Genomic DNA, 15244 nt, shown 5'->3' on the forward strand with positions numbered 1-15244 from the left:
AAATGGTAATCATGCAAGCCAATAATTACATATAAAACATGAAAAAAATATAACCAACCAGAAACACAATAAAACATAAGGATCTAGAAACCTTTTTTTCCAGCTTCTGACGCTCTGCCTGAAGCTTTTCCAACCTCTGTGTTTTTCTTTTGTCAGACTCGTGTGTCAAAAACTGTCCAGCAAAATAACCACACTCTTTCCGCACCTAAATGAATTCAGTAAATAGAAAATAATTCACCCATAGTATAAATCATCAAACAAGTACTAGAAGTAATAAAATATTAACCAAACACGTGTTCAATACACAAGAAAACAAAGGCACGCAACTGATTTATACATCTCTATAGAATACCTGAATTTCAAGTTCAAGTGTTGATATTTTTTCGATGAGCTGAGAGTACTTGCAATAGTATTTCATGGCGGGATCAATTTCATTACAGCTAAGCAATAGGTGAATGCGTAATGCTCCAATGTGCGCCCATGCACAACCAATAGTAAAATTGAAATCTGGGACAATTAAAAAAGAGAAATATAAATATAAGAGAGAACGTTCTAAACAAGAAGAATAAAGATACATATATAATAGGTAATTGTTGCTCCCAGGTCACAGTTATAATAAAGAATTTACAATGTAACAGAATACTGTATTAAGAGAATTTTTATAATTTACTCAACTTTTATGGCCATATGAAAATAACAGTCAGTTATTGTACATGTTTATTAAAGTGGAGAATAATTAGCAGATTTACCGGAAGCATTAGTCTGAAGATACAGTTCTCTAAGCAATGGAACAATGAACTTCTGAACGGAGTTTTTCATCCTTTGATGTCTCGATGAAGCAACAAGAGAGCTCAGAATATAGATGCTTTCTTCCTAGATAACACGGGAATGAGAATAATAAAACTGATGTTTGGAGATTATAACCATTTAAACAGAATCCGTAAAACATAGCAACTGTTAATTGTTGATGAAGGTTCTCTCTTTTAATTCAGCCAAACGTTTTGGGAATTATTTTACATTCATAAATACACACAGAAAGGGGGAAATTTACATAACTATTATGCATTTCTTAATCAATTATAATTAGTGTTCACGGACTTTTTAAATACAGGTATAATATACTTATGAGAAGTCTAAAGCATACCGTAAGTGCATCCTTTTCAGAAGAAGAAAAAGTAGATTTAATTCTAGCAAATTGATCCGCATCGAATGATTTTCTGTGTGCATAAATAATCTGCACTTAACCATACCATAGGCATGAATCAGTATAATAATTTATACTCAAGTGACTTTGAAATAGAAAGAAAACAATCATTTCACCTGCTGAAAAAGAGAGCGAGCAGCGGATAAAAGAAATTTAGGTAGATGTTTTCCATGATGAGAACAATGCCACAGATTGAACAAGGTAACTCTACACTTGAGACATTGCATCCAAAATTCCTTGATGGCATGTGTGCTTTGCCTGAAAATGTTATCCAAAGGATGAGACTTTCAGTAACAAGATGTTCAACATTCACATTAGTTATAGTCATATACAACAAAATACTAAGATGCAAAACAGAGAACTATCTGCTACCTGCGTAGATGTCAAAATATATCTACCTGATTCTTAAATATTTTACAGACTTGTTATAAATGAGAAATAATAGTAGTCAAATATATAGGATAAAACTAATTTTAACACAAACGAGAAAGCTAACTACATTGCTTTTTAAGTGGAAATATAAAAGGAAATGGAGGAATATTAATGGGCAGCATAAATAAGGACTGTATGCTCTATTATTTGAAATATTTTTAACCGATAGAAAGAATGATACTGCATCACTACACAGGTTGCAATCCTTACCAGGCAATGATATATTTTCCTCTTATCCTAATTTTCAGGAATTGGGTGTTTGGAAATTATGATATAAATACTTAAAAGTTCAAGATTTCAGGCAGAAGTTTCTTCCCCGTGTCATGTATATATTACAAACAATATACAACATGATAGCTTATGGGTGACTAGGCCCCAATATTGACTTTAGTAACTACTAACAATCTTGGTTTATTGGAAGCTCCACTAACTCAAAACATCAATAGCACATGACAAGAATACAGTAATTAATATATATAATTAACTCACGTGATCTGCAACACAGTTGATGCACTGAAAGGCTCAATGAGCATGTGGGGAAGTGCAGTTGTACCAAAGCCATCAATCTTCACAAAGTTCTGTGCACGGAAAAATATCATAAAAAAAAGTGAAAAAGCATATTAATAGGAAAAACTAAATATGAAAGCTCACAATTTTCTAACTTGATGCATACCTTAATAAATTTAGGGAACCATACCCACATAGATTCATGCCACTTAAACCACATCTCCAGAATAAAGCTTGCAATTTTCAAATTTACTGTATCACTCCCCAAAAAACAGAAACAGAGAAATAAGTTTGAATTTTAGTATCAGCATATTAACCAAGAAAAGGAAAAACTGGACTCGTTCAAGTCCTTACACTAACCTGCATCCACTGATGCCCATGCATTTAGGGTCCACAATATCTTCTGGTGTGGCACAAACATTTGAGGAGGCCTTGATGAGAAACTCAACGAAAATTTCAAAGCAAAGTCTAAAAGGTTTGATAGACATCCCACAGCCTATTAACAGGATCAAAGAAACATGGCAATTAAAATTCCAGATTATGTGAGGCATAAAATAATAAGTGTAGCAGTAGCAACCTTGAGCTATTGATAGAAACATAACCCAAACAGTAGTATTGAACAGTGTATTAATCATACTAACTTAATTGAGTGATTGCCCACCGCTTCCCCCTTCAATACACCCACCTTACCCACTCACCATAACAGACTCCTATCTACCCACAGGATGCTATCTCACACATTCCACTTTATCTACTAGTATATACTTTCGACCCCTTAGTTTCATGGTTCACCATAAATTTATTGAGCTTGAGAGTCTCATCAGTCTATTACAAAAAAAAAAAAAAAATCTTTTCAATATTGATAAAGAAATTTTTTTTACAGTAACCCAATTCATAAGAGGAAAGCTTGAGTAAACAATCAAACATGAACAGCCAAGCAACCATACAAATGTATATCCAAATTATGATCAATAAATAAATAGGTAATTATGATGAATATTACTTGGTGTGATCCTTCAAGATCATCCAGATGAATTGATGAAAGTTTCTGCAGTAACTCCATGTCCCAAAATAAACTGGTATAATCAACGGGAGGGAACGTATCCTGCCAGGCCTCAAATGCAGATTTTTGGCACAACATTTCTCGTGAAAATGAACAACAAGCAGTTGAATTTTCAACAAAAGATGAACTGTCTTTGGATCCTGAATTCAACTGCAACTTCTGTTTTTCATTTTCAAACCTTCTTAGCAACACCTGTGGAAAAATTTTAACAATCAAATATTAATGTGGGCATTATAGATATCAATACCATCATGAAAGGTACAAACCTGATGTGTCTCCTCCAACTTCTGAAAATTATGGATACCATCCTCATGACTCCATTTCACCATTAAAAATGATGAGTTTGACACATCTATACGATTATAAAATAGAGAGAAATAATAAGTATACACCAACAAGCCTCATAAACAATTAAACAGCAGTAAATATGATTACATTCATTGCCCTCAACAAGCAATTAAACCTGAAATATTCATATGTTGACTTTCATTTAGCAGGATTAAAGGCAAAAAAATTGAAGGCATTCTAGAAACATCAAATTCTAATAAAATTAACCCAAAAGGAAAAGCTGGAAAGTAGAAGGGCAGTACAGGGAACAAAAACTAAAAAAGTTTTAAACCAATGTTTAAAAACATAAGTCAAGGGCAAGGAGGAAAACAATAATATTATAAGGAGCCAAAATTACTGTTTCTAGCATGAACAAATAAAATATAAATAAATATGGATTCAGTAACATTTAAAACAAAGGAGATAAGTATTGTCCACATTGATTAGGAAGGAATAAAAATCAAAGAAAATAAGCCAATTTTCACTATCAATATCATAATTAATAGAATAAATTTTAGAAGACATCACATGCTAAAAAACACCAGTTCAAGTTCTATTGCAAGGACGGAGGCCACAGTCCAGCACAAAAGAATCCAATCTAGTGAGGTTTATAGAGGGTAATGTGCCCAGCCTTACTCTTGCAAGAAAAGGGACTAAACACCAATCATGCAAACATAAATATACACTGACAGAAAACTTCTCATTCCCAAAGAAATTCATTTCACAAGGTATATGCAACTGAAACTGGCCTATCATTAAATTATATAGGGGAACAAAACCAAAGGATAACATTTGATTCCCAATTTTCTATATCCAAATAAAAAATGTGACTAGTGTTCTAATACCTGAATAAAAAATGTTCCAGGGGAAAGAAAGATCTCGATAATATACCTTGCATAATGAGAAAGCGGAGATCATGATCAAATGATGCAACAACATCAACAAGATGGCTGCTCAAATTTCCTGGATGTTCTGAATAGAAAATTAAGAATGAACGAACATATAAAAAAATAAAATGTATAAAATGCAAAAAAAGTTAAAAAAAAAATCTTGGAAAAAATATTCCCATCTGATTAATAATTGACCATTAAAGGGTTAAATGTTCCAAAATTGAGAATATCTTGACCATGAATTGTGCATATGAAATTTTCCTAGAAATAAATAAGAAAAGAGGACTTTAAAATCCTAACCTAGGTATTTGGCTCCTGTCTTTCTTGGCCAAATTGTATCAACAAATTTCAAAATCAGATGATGTTGATCATGTAAATCAGAAGAGGAGGGCATAAATGGGTGACCACCATGAATCCATAGTAAGGGTTTTTCCGAAAATGAGAACTTCTTCAATTTTTTGCTCTCCATCTGTTCAAGTAAAGATAGTCAGAATGTAATACAAAACATGAAAGAGATATTTTGGTGACACTAAACAAAATATCTGAGAAAAAAATAAGGGTGTATTCACCGAGATTTAAAGCAAGTTAAGCTTAAAAGAATTTAATCAAAATCTAGGATGCAAACAGTCATAATTTTCATGTTCTATGAACACTTTCTCACTAAATAGACAACACTTTATTCTTAGCTTACCAAAAAATCACCAACTGCTTCTGGACAGATATCTATAAACTTTTGAGCACCTTTCACCAAAGAGTGCCAAGAAATTATCATCTGATCAAACTTCAAAGAAACAAAGTATCGCCAAAATAAAACATGGTCCTCGATGAGATTACAGTATAACTGTATTTTATAATCAAATGACTGACCCTCAATTAGCTTAGATGCTGAAACAAATTTGTAAAGTATTTCATCTTGCAAAACATAAAGGGACTTCAAAAGTGGAATGAAGCAACTGGCTTCTTCATCAAAACTATGATGGCTCTCAATATTCCGTTGTTGGAATGTTAGCATTAGAGGATCAAAGCAACTAATAGCATTAGAGAGATATTTAGTTTTGCTATTTGATGGAGCCAAATTAACTATATCAAGTGACAACAATGGTATTAACTGCAAATCAACATCTAGTTCGCCACGGCATGAAATATACTCCCAAATAGGATGTTTCATCATCTGTTCAATCAGTATGACAAAGTCATTAAAGAACTCGCAGAAAGGCTGCATTTGAGAACTCAACCACTTAAACCTTAGAAGATAGAACTTTAAATCACTTTCAGTAGCTTGTTCAATTGTCCAATTGGCAGCAAATAATAGCATCTTATTTGTCAACTCAGAATCAAATTTGTACTCCCTTTCATAGTCAGAAATTTTCACATTTGAAGCCTTAGGATACATAAGTTCACGTAATGTCATCAAATCCATCATATACGCCCTCACTTGTTTACTGGGAGTTAGCAAAGAAGCTGTTGAGTGTCTCTTACGAGAAATTTGATATTGATGAGATGCAATCTGAGTTCCCAGTGATTCCAGATACATGCAGTTCTGTTTGACAGAAGCTTCTTTTGAGTAATATACAAAATCCCTTAAACTGAGTGGCAATGGCCATCCTCCAGGCAAACTCAAAGGACACACAGTCAAAACATCATACCCAGAAAAATTAGGTACTGATAAATATTCAGTTTTGGCTAAATTGACTATTTTCTCTCCCTCAGCACCCAATGAGGAGAGATATATATGCTCCCAACTTATTTGTAGACTCCAAATAGGACAACAACCATTCCTAAGAAGCTGCAGAAACAGATGAACCCAATGTGAGAGTTCAAGATATGTAATGCGATCATTAAGCTTCAAACCTTCCTTTTTAGCATAAATGTGGGCTGTAGCCATTGAATCAACCAATTGAGCAATCGGAATTCCCGATAAAACAATAAACCTCCTGACATCTTTGAGTTCAATGTCCTCAGCATTGTATCCACTTATATCATCTAATGCCCAATATGGCTGGAGCATAAATATTTCAACTCCCCTATTACGCATCGCTCGAGAAACTTCACCATAATGCGGATTCACTGTGAGGAACATGCGGAAATTAGGGTGTGGATGAATAACCAATGGTTTTCCATCAACAGCTCCACGCTCGTTCACCGTGATCGATCCACTAGGTTCCACCAATGAGTTAATTCTATCGAGGACCTAAAAAAAAATATGTAAAAATCACTATGGTGAGTAAAGACAATATTTTTACAGCTGAAAACCTTTAGTAGAAAAATTAAACAATTCAGGTGATTAAAGACGATAAATCACTATGCAGATCTTGCCTGCCAAACTTTAGAAAAATTAAACAAGAAAAACACGTCATCTAAAAGCTTCTAATTTAGTTCATTTGGGGAAAACTATTACAAATTGAGTTCAAGACACAAATAGATTAGAAATAAAACATGGATGATGTGCAAGTTTAATGAGCCACATGAGTGTGACATTAAAACATTCAGCAAAAGAGAGCAAAGAGAGATTAGTCCATTAACATAGTTCACACATATCCGAACTACAGGGATTAAATAAAATCTTATTCAAGCATAATAAGCTTTTAAATGCATGAACTTGCAAGGCATCATATACCGTGGGGTTACATAGATTTGCATTCTCCAACACAATCCATTCCCCTTGCTCAATAGCCTTGATCAACAGTCCTGTAACCCATTCAAATTTGGTTGAAACAACCCTATTTTTATCATCTGCTTTCATCTTTAAAACGGTCTTCAATGCAAAATCAAGTTCCTGTAAAGAGTAGGATAGAGGAAGAGAACTTTTTTCAATCTGCAACTTCAGTTGTTCAATGAACAAACTAAGGGAAGATACTATTTTCTTCTGGTTTTCAAGATAATTTGTAGCAGAAGATGACAAGCTGTCAAATTTAAAGCCAGAGAGGAAAGCAATCCATCTGGTATAGAAATCTGTTTCCCTGAAAATTGCATCCTTCGAAGCCTCCAGTTGCAAGCTAATGAACTCATTTACATAGCGCTCAATTTGATGAACTACATTGAAAAAATTACGCAAGGCATCATACTGTTCAAAAGATCCCAATAGTTCAGATATATCTGTTGCAGATGAAAGATTAATTTCATTCAGCACATTGCCTGTTAGGTTAGCTAGTAATCTTATCAGTGAAGTTTTCCCAGAGCATGATGGCCCAGTCAATATACATAACCATTGATGCTCTACACATTGAGCAGCAGCTTCCAAACTCTGTCGAATTTCAGGCAGCATCAGGAGCTGTTTGCTTGAGGATGTAGTTAATTGGACATGATTCCTCTTTATAGTAGCATTGCCCACAATTAAATGTTCCGAGTTGAGTTGAACACGGGGATATAGATTTATATATGGCGTCACCTCAAATACCTCCTTGAAAACTTGTAAGACTTCCTTGCGATCAGCTGCTGTACGCATTCTCTGAATATAAACAATGTTCAAGAAGGAATATAATCCAGAGTGCTTCGGTGCACCTAAATTGAAAATAAGGCATTATCAGCATAAGAAAGGGAGTGACTCTCTTAGGAACTCTAGAAATAAAAAGAGGCAATGAAAAAAACGAGATTCAATTTAGTTTGAAAGGAATATGGATGATAGAACCTTGAATTATCTCACAAGACCGAAATATATCACGAAGATTGAACTCCCATGGGAAGCCATCCTTGGCAAACTTTTGATTTACTGTGGTGTCTTCGTGCATCCTTTTATTGAATAAGACTAACTTTGAGAGTAAAGATTGAGGGATGGTCGGAAATTTTGATTCACAGATGGATAGATAGTCTTCCTGAACTAACTCGTCAACATATACCTGTATCAACAACCAAAAAGACAGATTTGATAAATCTTGCATGTTGAGTTCAAAAGAAAATATTTGAATGACAATATTATTTGAAAAAAGAGGAAAAATATTCTGAAACAGGACACCTTTATTAAACACAGCAAAACGAAACATAATTAGAGTCTCTTTCAATTATACATGATTCAAAGTACTACACAGGCTTTTGGACTTTAGATTCCACAGGTTTGCTTGCTTGAACATATCTATGTTTCAACTTTCATAGGCCCAAAATAAATACAAGAAAAACATACCATCAGCATACCTTTGTAAATCGATTTAGGAATGACTTTGGAAGGCCTTTTCGGCCACCACCTTGATGTGATGGATTCTGGCACGCAAAAACTCTAAATGATGGTGGACATTTAAAAGTATTTCCCAACTCTGGTATAAACACCTCAGCTCTGTGGTCCAGAATAGCATTCAAACCCTGTCACAAAGAAAACTGTGCTAAACCAAAGAAGGTACAGAAAAGGAACAAATGGAGATTGAGATTGATGAGTAAAATACTTCTAAAACAGATTGTGGAGCAAGATTAAGTTCGTCCAGCAAAACCCAACAGCCTTCCTTCAGTGCCTGCAAATTTCAGTTGCAAATTAAAAACATACCAAAAGCAGATATGAACATGATATGCTACAGTATAAGACAATCAACCTGCAATAGTATCCCATCAGACCAAGAAAACTTCATTCCCTCATCACTTTCAACTGGTAAATCAGACCCTAACAGATCCATCATATCAGTCTGCACCAGAAATACATACATAATAGAAAAGCTTACTAATAATAACTAAGATGACAAATGAAGTTGAACAAATTATTATAAAAAACAAAGTGTCAACCAAGACTAATTACTGACCTGCTCTGAAAAGTTTATTCGTACCACTTTATGCCCAGAAAAGTTTCCCAAGGCAATGATTAAACTAGTTTTCCCTACACCTGGGCTACCTTCTAGTAAAACTGCATACGCACAATCATTTAAATATGAAACTTCAGACACAATTAAACAAAATTCAAATTTTCAGACATGATTTAAATAATGAAGTAACATACCAGGCTTTGGAAGCTGCATAGCCCGCAAAACTCTCAAGGCATTCCTGCAAGTAGTAGGCGCCATGAATTCAAACCCACCATCCTCAACAATGTCAATACCTACATGCATAAAACAAAGAAATGTAACATAAACACAAGAGACAATTATTTATTAGCTAATAACACCACTTTGTCCTTTACAAATTACAACTATTTCAGGTGGAAAAACCCCAATTGATAGATGACTGTATATAAATATATAAATATTTTTACAAAACCAAATCAGATAACAGAATTGCTGCACCACATTATCATTACCTTTATTGATATAGAATGGATCAATGCCAAATAAATCATCATGTTGCGTATTATTACTGTGTGGCACATCCATAACAGAACCAAATTCACCCCAACCGTAGTTTCCGATTCTTGAAAGCTTTGAATATAATAAATTACTTTCATCAACCTGTTAGAATAGGCCGGTCAACATTTACAACTTTTTTCATTTGGAGCTAACATTAAAATTACAAATGTAAGCATTCAACAAACAAATTACACCATAAAACCATAAATATAGAAGCAGTCATAAGAACTTCACAAAACTGGGTAATAACTGACTGCCTCATAATAGAAATTTAAACAAATGTGTTACAGATACTTGCGCATTATATGTCCAATTTGTATTTTCTGCTACTTTACATTTTTTATAGCTGCTGTAACAGACTAGCTTTCTATCAACTTACTTATATGGACTGATCATAGAAATACTCATAGTTATGCATCTTTGAAAACAATTGAATTCTAAGAGATTACCGTGAATCTACTTAGCTATTAGACAACCTGATCTCTATCTCCGCTATACTTAGTTAAGCTTGCTATATTTCCATAAAAATTACTCTTACCATAAGATTGGTAGCTGGATAATGTTGTGTTATTCAATTTCAAGATAAATTATGATAAAACATTATATAAGGCCGACACCTACTCTTAGATTTTGTAGAACATTATAAAAAGCTGACACATACACTAAGCTATTTCGAATAGTAATAAATATAAAATGCACTCATTTTCATCGTATAAATGACGAACAAAAAGGGGAGAAACATACCATTAGCTTTTGTAAAAGAAAGGAAAGACATCTCTCCCTTAGCTCTGCAGCATCCCTTTTGGAAAGTCCTGTCCCTGGTAAAAGTTTAGCAACTGTCAATAAATATGTCTACGCAAAATTTTTTCTGCAAAATTCCAGCATTAAAAATACATTGATGTTGGTACTTCAAAAATCTTTTTAATACATTTTTAAACATCAAAATCAGTGCCCAGCAGCGTAATTTGAAACCCAGCAGAGAATCCAAATTTAAAATTTTACAATGTGTTTGAATGGTTTTCTGCTTCACGAACTTTGGGAGCTCATAAATGAAGCTTTGTGCAATACAAAAACGATATTTAATACACAGTTCTATTAACCTAACAGCTTTAATCCTTAAACAATGTTGGTTCATGACACAAGACAATAATATAAAGGTTTAAATCCACATTTTACCATTCAGTAATTATCATTTTACAAATTTGACCTCCCAAGTATTACTTTTGCTCATTTTACCATTAAGTTTTTCATTTTACACAGTTACCTCTAAATTTTTTTTCCACACACTTTATTATATCATGCTTTCCACATTTTACCAACATGATGATAACAAAACGTAATTATGCAAAAAAAAAATACATATAAAAATGACATTTTACTCCAAAAAAATATACTTGAGTGGTAATATTCGAAAAATGATGAGTTAAGGATTAAAAAATTAGCACTACCCTACCATCCTTATCACTACCACTACCACCACAACCGTCATAACAAATATTAAATCTGGAAACATAATAACAGAATCAAGCCCAAAAACTGAACTTAATTTCTGTATGCAATCCAACCAAAAGATTCTGATAGCAAAATTCTTAACACAACATTCCAATACGGGGAACATACTAAAGCCCCAAGTGGCAAAGAGCCAATATCAAGGTGCCAAACTTCTCAACATGCACATTTCACTTGTTTGGGCCTTTTACCCAGGACATATAAATAGGTAACTGATATAAGATTTAAAAACAAAAACAGATATTACATAAAAAATAAGGGAAGTAGATTAAACAAAAAATCATAAACAAACAGGTCATACCTAGACTTAAGCCATCAAGCAAAACAAGAAATACTCCATGAAGAACTGCATTCTCTGATCCTAAGCTTGTTTCCATTGTAATGAAAAAGTCAACCCAAGAAATGAGATCTCTCACTGTAAGCATTCTCCCTGGATGCAAGTTATTGAACCACTGACATGCATGGGAACAATAAAAAGCAAGTGAATAATAATATATAATGGATCAAAAAATCCATCACTAAAACAATAAATAGCACATAAGTGTAATAGTAGAATTCAAATATCCTGAATTGGTAACCAAAAAAAGTAGTATGCAAATATAATTACACGCTACAATAATATGAACCACCAATCTTTGGTTGGATCCCCCCATGAGTTCTTTGTTTTCTTTTTGTTTTTAATGATATTTCCATGTGATAGCAAATGATAGATTTCCCTGGGGTGTCAGCCTAGGCTGAGATGCCAAGGATCATAGTGATGCCTAGCATAAGTTTTATATAAAAAATAAAATAAAATATGAACCAATAACCTAAATACACCTAAGTCTTTCGTAATTGTGAGGAGACAATACTTAAGATGAAGATAAATACATTGAAGAAGCACTGATGAAACACAGCAAACCCTTTTCAAATCCATAAGATGAATTCCAAAAAATGATAGAGAAAGACAAGCACAACTCTAATACAAAGCAATGTGAAAGAATATTGAAAGAACATTGAAAGAGCATCAGTCACACGACATGGAATAAACTATTCCTGGAAACCACAATAAAATGCAGCATAAAAGGACATATTACAGGTTGAAAGTAGAAGCACGTAAATCTGTAGGGATTAACAGTTGTTGGATGAAAACCTTGGTTATGGAGTTATTATGTAAATCTATTCCACCCAAAGATGTTTTTAGTCCGTTTCAATACTAGTTATGTTTTTCTTAGATTATGTAACTTTTTACTTTATTTGTGAGCATTTATTTGTTTCTTACGTTCATGGAATCATGGAAGAGTGTTGTGTATAATAGAGAATTCATATAAATGAAGAGGAATAAATACTTCAGGAAAGCTTTCATAATTCTTCAGCAAATTAGAATACTTAACAGAAAAATGTTTTTTCATATTTCAATAACCCAATACAAACGGGAAAAGTGGTAAACTTGTTATATGAACCAAGTCGGAAGCATCCAATTGACTATAAATATAACAAAAACAGTGGGCAAAGTGGTGCCCAGGAGTAGGGTAGAGAAAGAATACAGGATCGAGGTCAAAGCAATATGCAGTGATTTGGATACAGTCTACACAATACAGAGGTTATTTGAGGATTTGAATATTCTTTATGAAGGCAGAAAACTACATACCAACAGTAAATATCCACAAGTACAATCAACGGTCAAATGCAGTATTATTGAACAAAAAGAAGTTTTACAAAACAGGAGATGGGAAACAGTAGAAATAGTTCGATAGCCTACTTCACTGCAAAATATCTGTGTTCAGAGATCACATTATCTACTTGGGAAAAATTGGCATCCGATCTTCCAACTTGCAAATGAAATTTGGATCCAGTGGCTGCATCACCCTAGGCAATGTAGCCAAATCTATTACAGCTAAATTGCATATATTTTTGTCCAGATAAGTTGTTCTACCTGTCTAGATTATCATGTAAAATTTCCAGATTCAGACAAAGTGTCTGGAAGAGAGACCACATAGGGAGGAGAAGAAGCTACCATGTATCCAAAATAGATAAGCAAAAGCTCATCCTAAATCAAGATTCTGGGGAACTTTTTTTGTGTTTTCCTTATTAAACTTCTAATTTTTAGCTTCTCCAAACATAAGATTCACCGTGACATTTCTTTTAAGGGAAATAAGTCTAAAGAATCCATGGCAATTAGCACCTTAATTAACAAAATACCCAAAAACATGCAAAAAAGTCAACAACTTATGACTTTTATAGCAAACTTATGCATAACATACCTCAAAAAAACTTATCATAGCCTCAACAATTAGTGAGAGTCTTTCTTGATATGCAGGACATAAGCTGCCTGTAACTTTAAACTTAGAAATTCTGCAAAAAAAAAAACAAATAAGTACGTAATAGAGTTAAATCACCTAAACAGTAAAGATCATACCAAAATATGGAAAATTAAAGGCACCTTTTCAGAGCAATGCCTTGAAGCTCGTCTAGATCATTAACAGGGGGAACCCATATCTCTGTAAATCGATTGCGTAGTGCTGGAGATAACTCCTTCTTACCATAATCACCGCCAGGATTCATTGTTGCAAGAACAAAAAAATTTGAATGTGCAGTAACCTTCTCAAGATTGGTCCCTCCTTTTTCAGCCAAAGACTGCAGCCACAAAAAAGAAAAGAAAAAAAAAAAAAACCTCTCAGAATCTTAGTCTAAAACTGGATAAAGCAGCAAGTTTAAACGTGACAATACAGATATTGAACTTACTAGCATCCTTTCTGGTTCCAACACACTATTCAATCTCTCAAGTACACTATCATCAGCCAATGATATTTCATCCACAAGAAAAAGGTCACCATCTCTCATTGCTTCTACGAGAGGACCATCCTGCCACACAAATATGCTCTGCCACTTTTGATGCAAGCCATTGAGATCCAATTTAATTTGCTCAAGATCCTTAAGTTCTTCTCTGCTGATATCCGAACAAACTTGACCTTCTTTACATTTCCTTATGATAACACTCAGCAGATCAAGAGTTGAAGAAGCATCATTGATGTCAGAAGACTGTAGCAGAAAATGACAAATCAAAATTCCCTTGATCTCAATAGCAATGATTCAGATAGAAGGGAAAAGGGAAGAATAAACTTAAATGCAGCAAAAGTTGAGCATAAGATATATACATATAACTGAAATAAAAATTCTTTGTTTGATCCTAAGAAGATAAAAAAAGAACACTCACAAGGTCCATAGGAAAGTATGTACAACTCTTCAGTTTCTTCAGCTTTTCAATTATCTCTTTATACCCAGAAATTAATGCAGATCTCTCTCGCGTAGGACGGAATCCCTGCGAAAAAATTTATAGTAAGACCTTCAGCTAATAATAGTAATATATGTATTTCTGGTTGAAGTCCTTACAAGAATTACTAAAGGAAAAGGCATGAGAAAACCCACCCCAATAAAATCAGATGTTTCTGTATATTGATGGCAATTCAAGGTGCGTAATTTTAACTGCAAACAGGCACTTAATAACTGACACACAGTAGTCTTTCCTCCACCTGTTTCTCCAACAAGCAGTACAGGCTCACGTAAATTGTAGCAACGTTCCACGAGGAAGTACAACCTCTGCATACCTTTGGTCAAAAGTACACTGCATAAAGAAACAATTAGAGGCATTGAACCAAAGATTTTGGACAAAAAGGGAAAGGCAACAACGAGATCATACCTTTCTAGACCATCTGAACCTCCAAAACCAACTAACAAATTGGAAGAGTTGTCTCTACATGATATCTGAAATACAGTTAAAAAAGTAGGATGAAGATAAATTTAATTTCCGACCTTCTTCTAACCTTTAGGTATTGAAAAAGGCAACAATATGTACTAATCAATCTCAACAGCAAGAATAATATCCAAACCAACACCCAACAACTCAATCCTGAAAGTCAGATGATACCGCAACAATAAATACAATGTATTATAATATTATCATATATTATAATATATTGTAATATTATAATATATAGGTAGAAACGAAAGTGCTGCATTTAAGACCAGATTATATGATTTGTTATATATGCATAGGTACAAACAAAAGTTCTGA

General features: G+C 33.7%; 1 protein-coding gene across 2 annotated transcripts in view; it reads right to left on the bottom strand.

Moving 5' to 3' along the window:
* Nucleotides 1-15244, bottom strand: part of LOC114166203 (midasin-like protein) — a 45377-nt gene that overhangs the window by 15794 nt on the left and 14339 nt on the right. Inside the window, exons 18-46 of one of the 2 annotated variants that reach the window (XM_085668099.1) lie at nt 14870-14934; nt 14599-14794; nt 14387-14491; nt 13915-14211; nt 13613-13806; nt 13434-13524; nt 11492-11642; nt 10426-10499; nt 9636-9783; nt 9339-9437; nt 9145-9245; nt 8941-9030; nt 8797-8862; nt 8552-8716; nt 8052-8259; nt 7041-7924; nt 5115-6614; nt 4724-4892; nt 4425-4496; nt 3473-3558; nt 3147-3398; nt 2504-2639; nt 2310-2395; nt 2126-2214; nt 1321-1462; nt 1145-1234; nt 750-873; nt 353-507; nt 92-205 (exon numbers count right to left, since the gene is read on the bottom strand). In XM_085668099.1, coding sequence (XP_085524225.1) covers nt 92-205; nt 353-507; nt 750-873; nt 1145-1234; nt 1321-1462; nt 2126-2214; nt 2310-2395; nt 2504-2639; nt 3147-3398; nt 3473-3558; nt 4425-4496; nt 4724-4892; nt 5115-6614; nt 7041-7924; nt 8052-8259; nt 8552-8716; nt 8797-8862; nt 8941-9030; nt 9145-9245; nt 9339-9437; nt 9636-9783; nt 10426-10499; nt 11492-11642; nt 13434-13524; nt 13613-13806; nt 13915-14211; nt 14387-14491; nt 14599-14794; nt 14870-14934 — 5949 coding nt within the window. Of the gene's footprint in view, nt 1-91; nt 206-352; nt 508-749; nt 874-1144; nt 1235-1320; nt 1463-2125; nt 2215-2309; nt 2396-2503; nt 2640-3146; nt 3399-3472; nt 3559-4424; nt 4506-4723; nt 4893-5114; nt 6615-7040; nt 7925-8051; nt 8260-8551; nt 8717-8796; nt 8863-8940; nt 9031-9144; nt 9246-9338; nt 9438-9635; nt 9784-10425; nt 10500-11491; nt 11643-13433; nt 13525-13612; nt 13807-13914; nt 14212-14386; nt 14492-14598; nt 14795-14869; nt 14935-15244 lie in introns of both variants that reach the window. The other variant, XM_028050895.2, reaches the window with a different exon arrangement.

The sequence above is a fragment of the Vigna unguiculata genome, chromosome 10 (genome assembly GCF_037176805.1).
Source record: "Vigna unguiculata cultivar grain cowpea cultivar isolate G323 ecotype 2 chromosome 10, ASM3717680v1, whole genome shotgun sequence".
NCBI classification, from domain to species: Eukaryota; Viridiplantae; Streptophyta; class Magnoliopsida; order Fabales; family Fabaceae; genus Vigna; species Vigna unguiculata.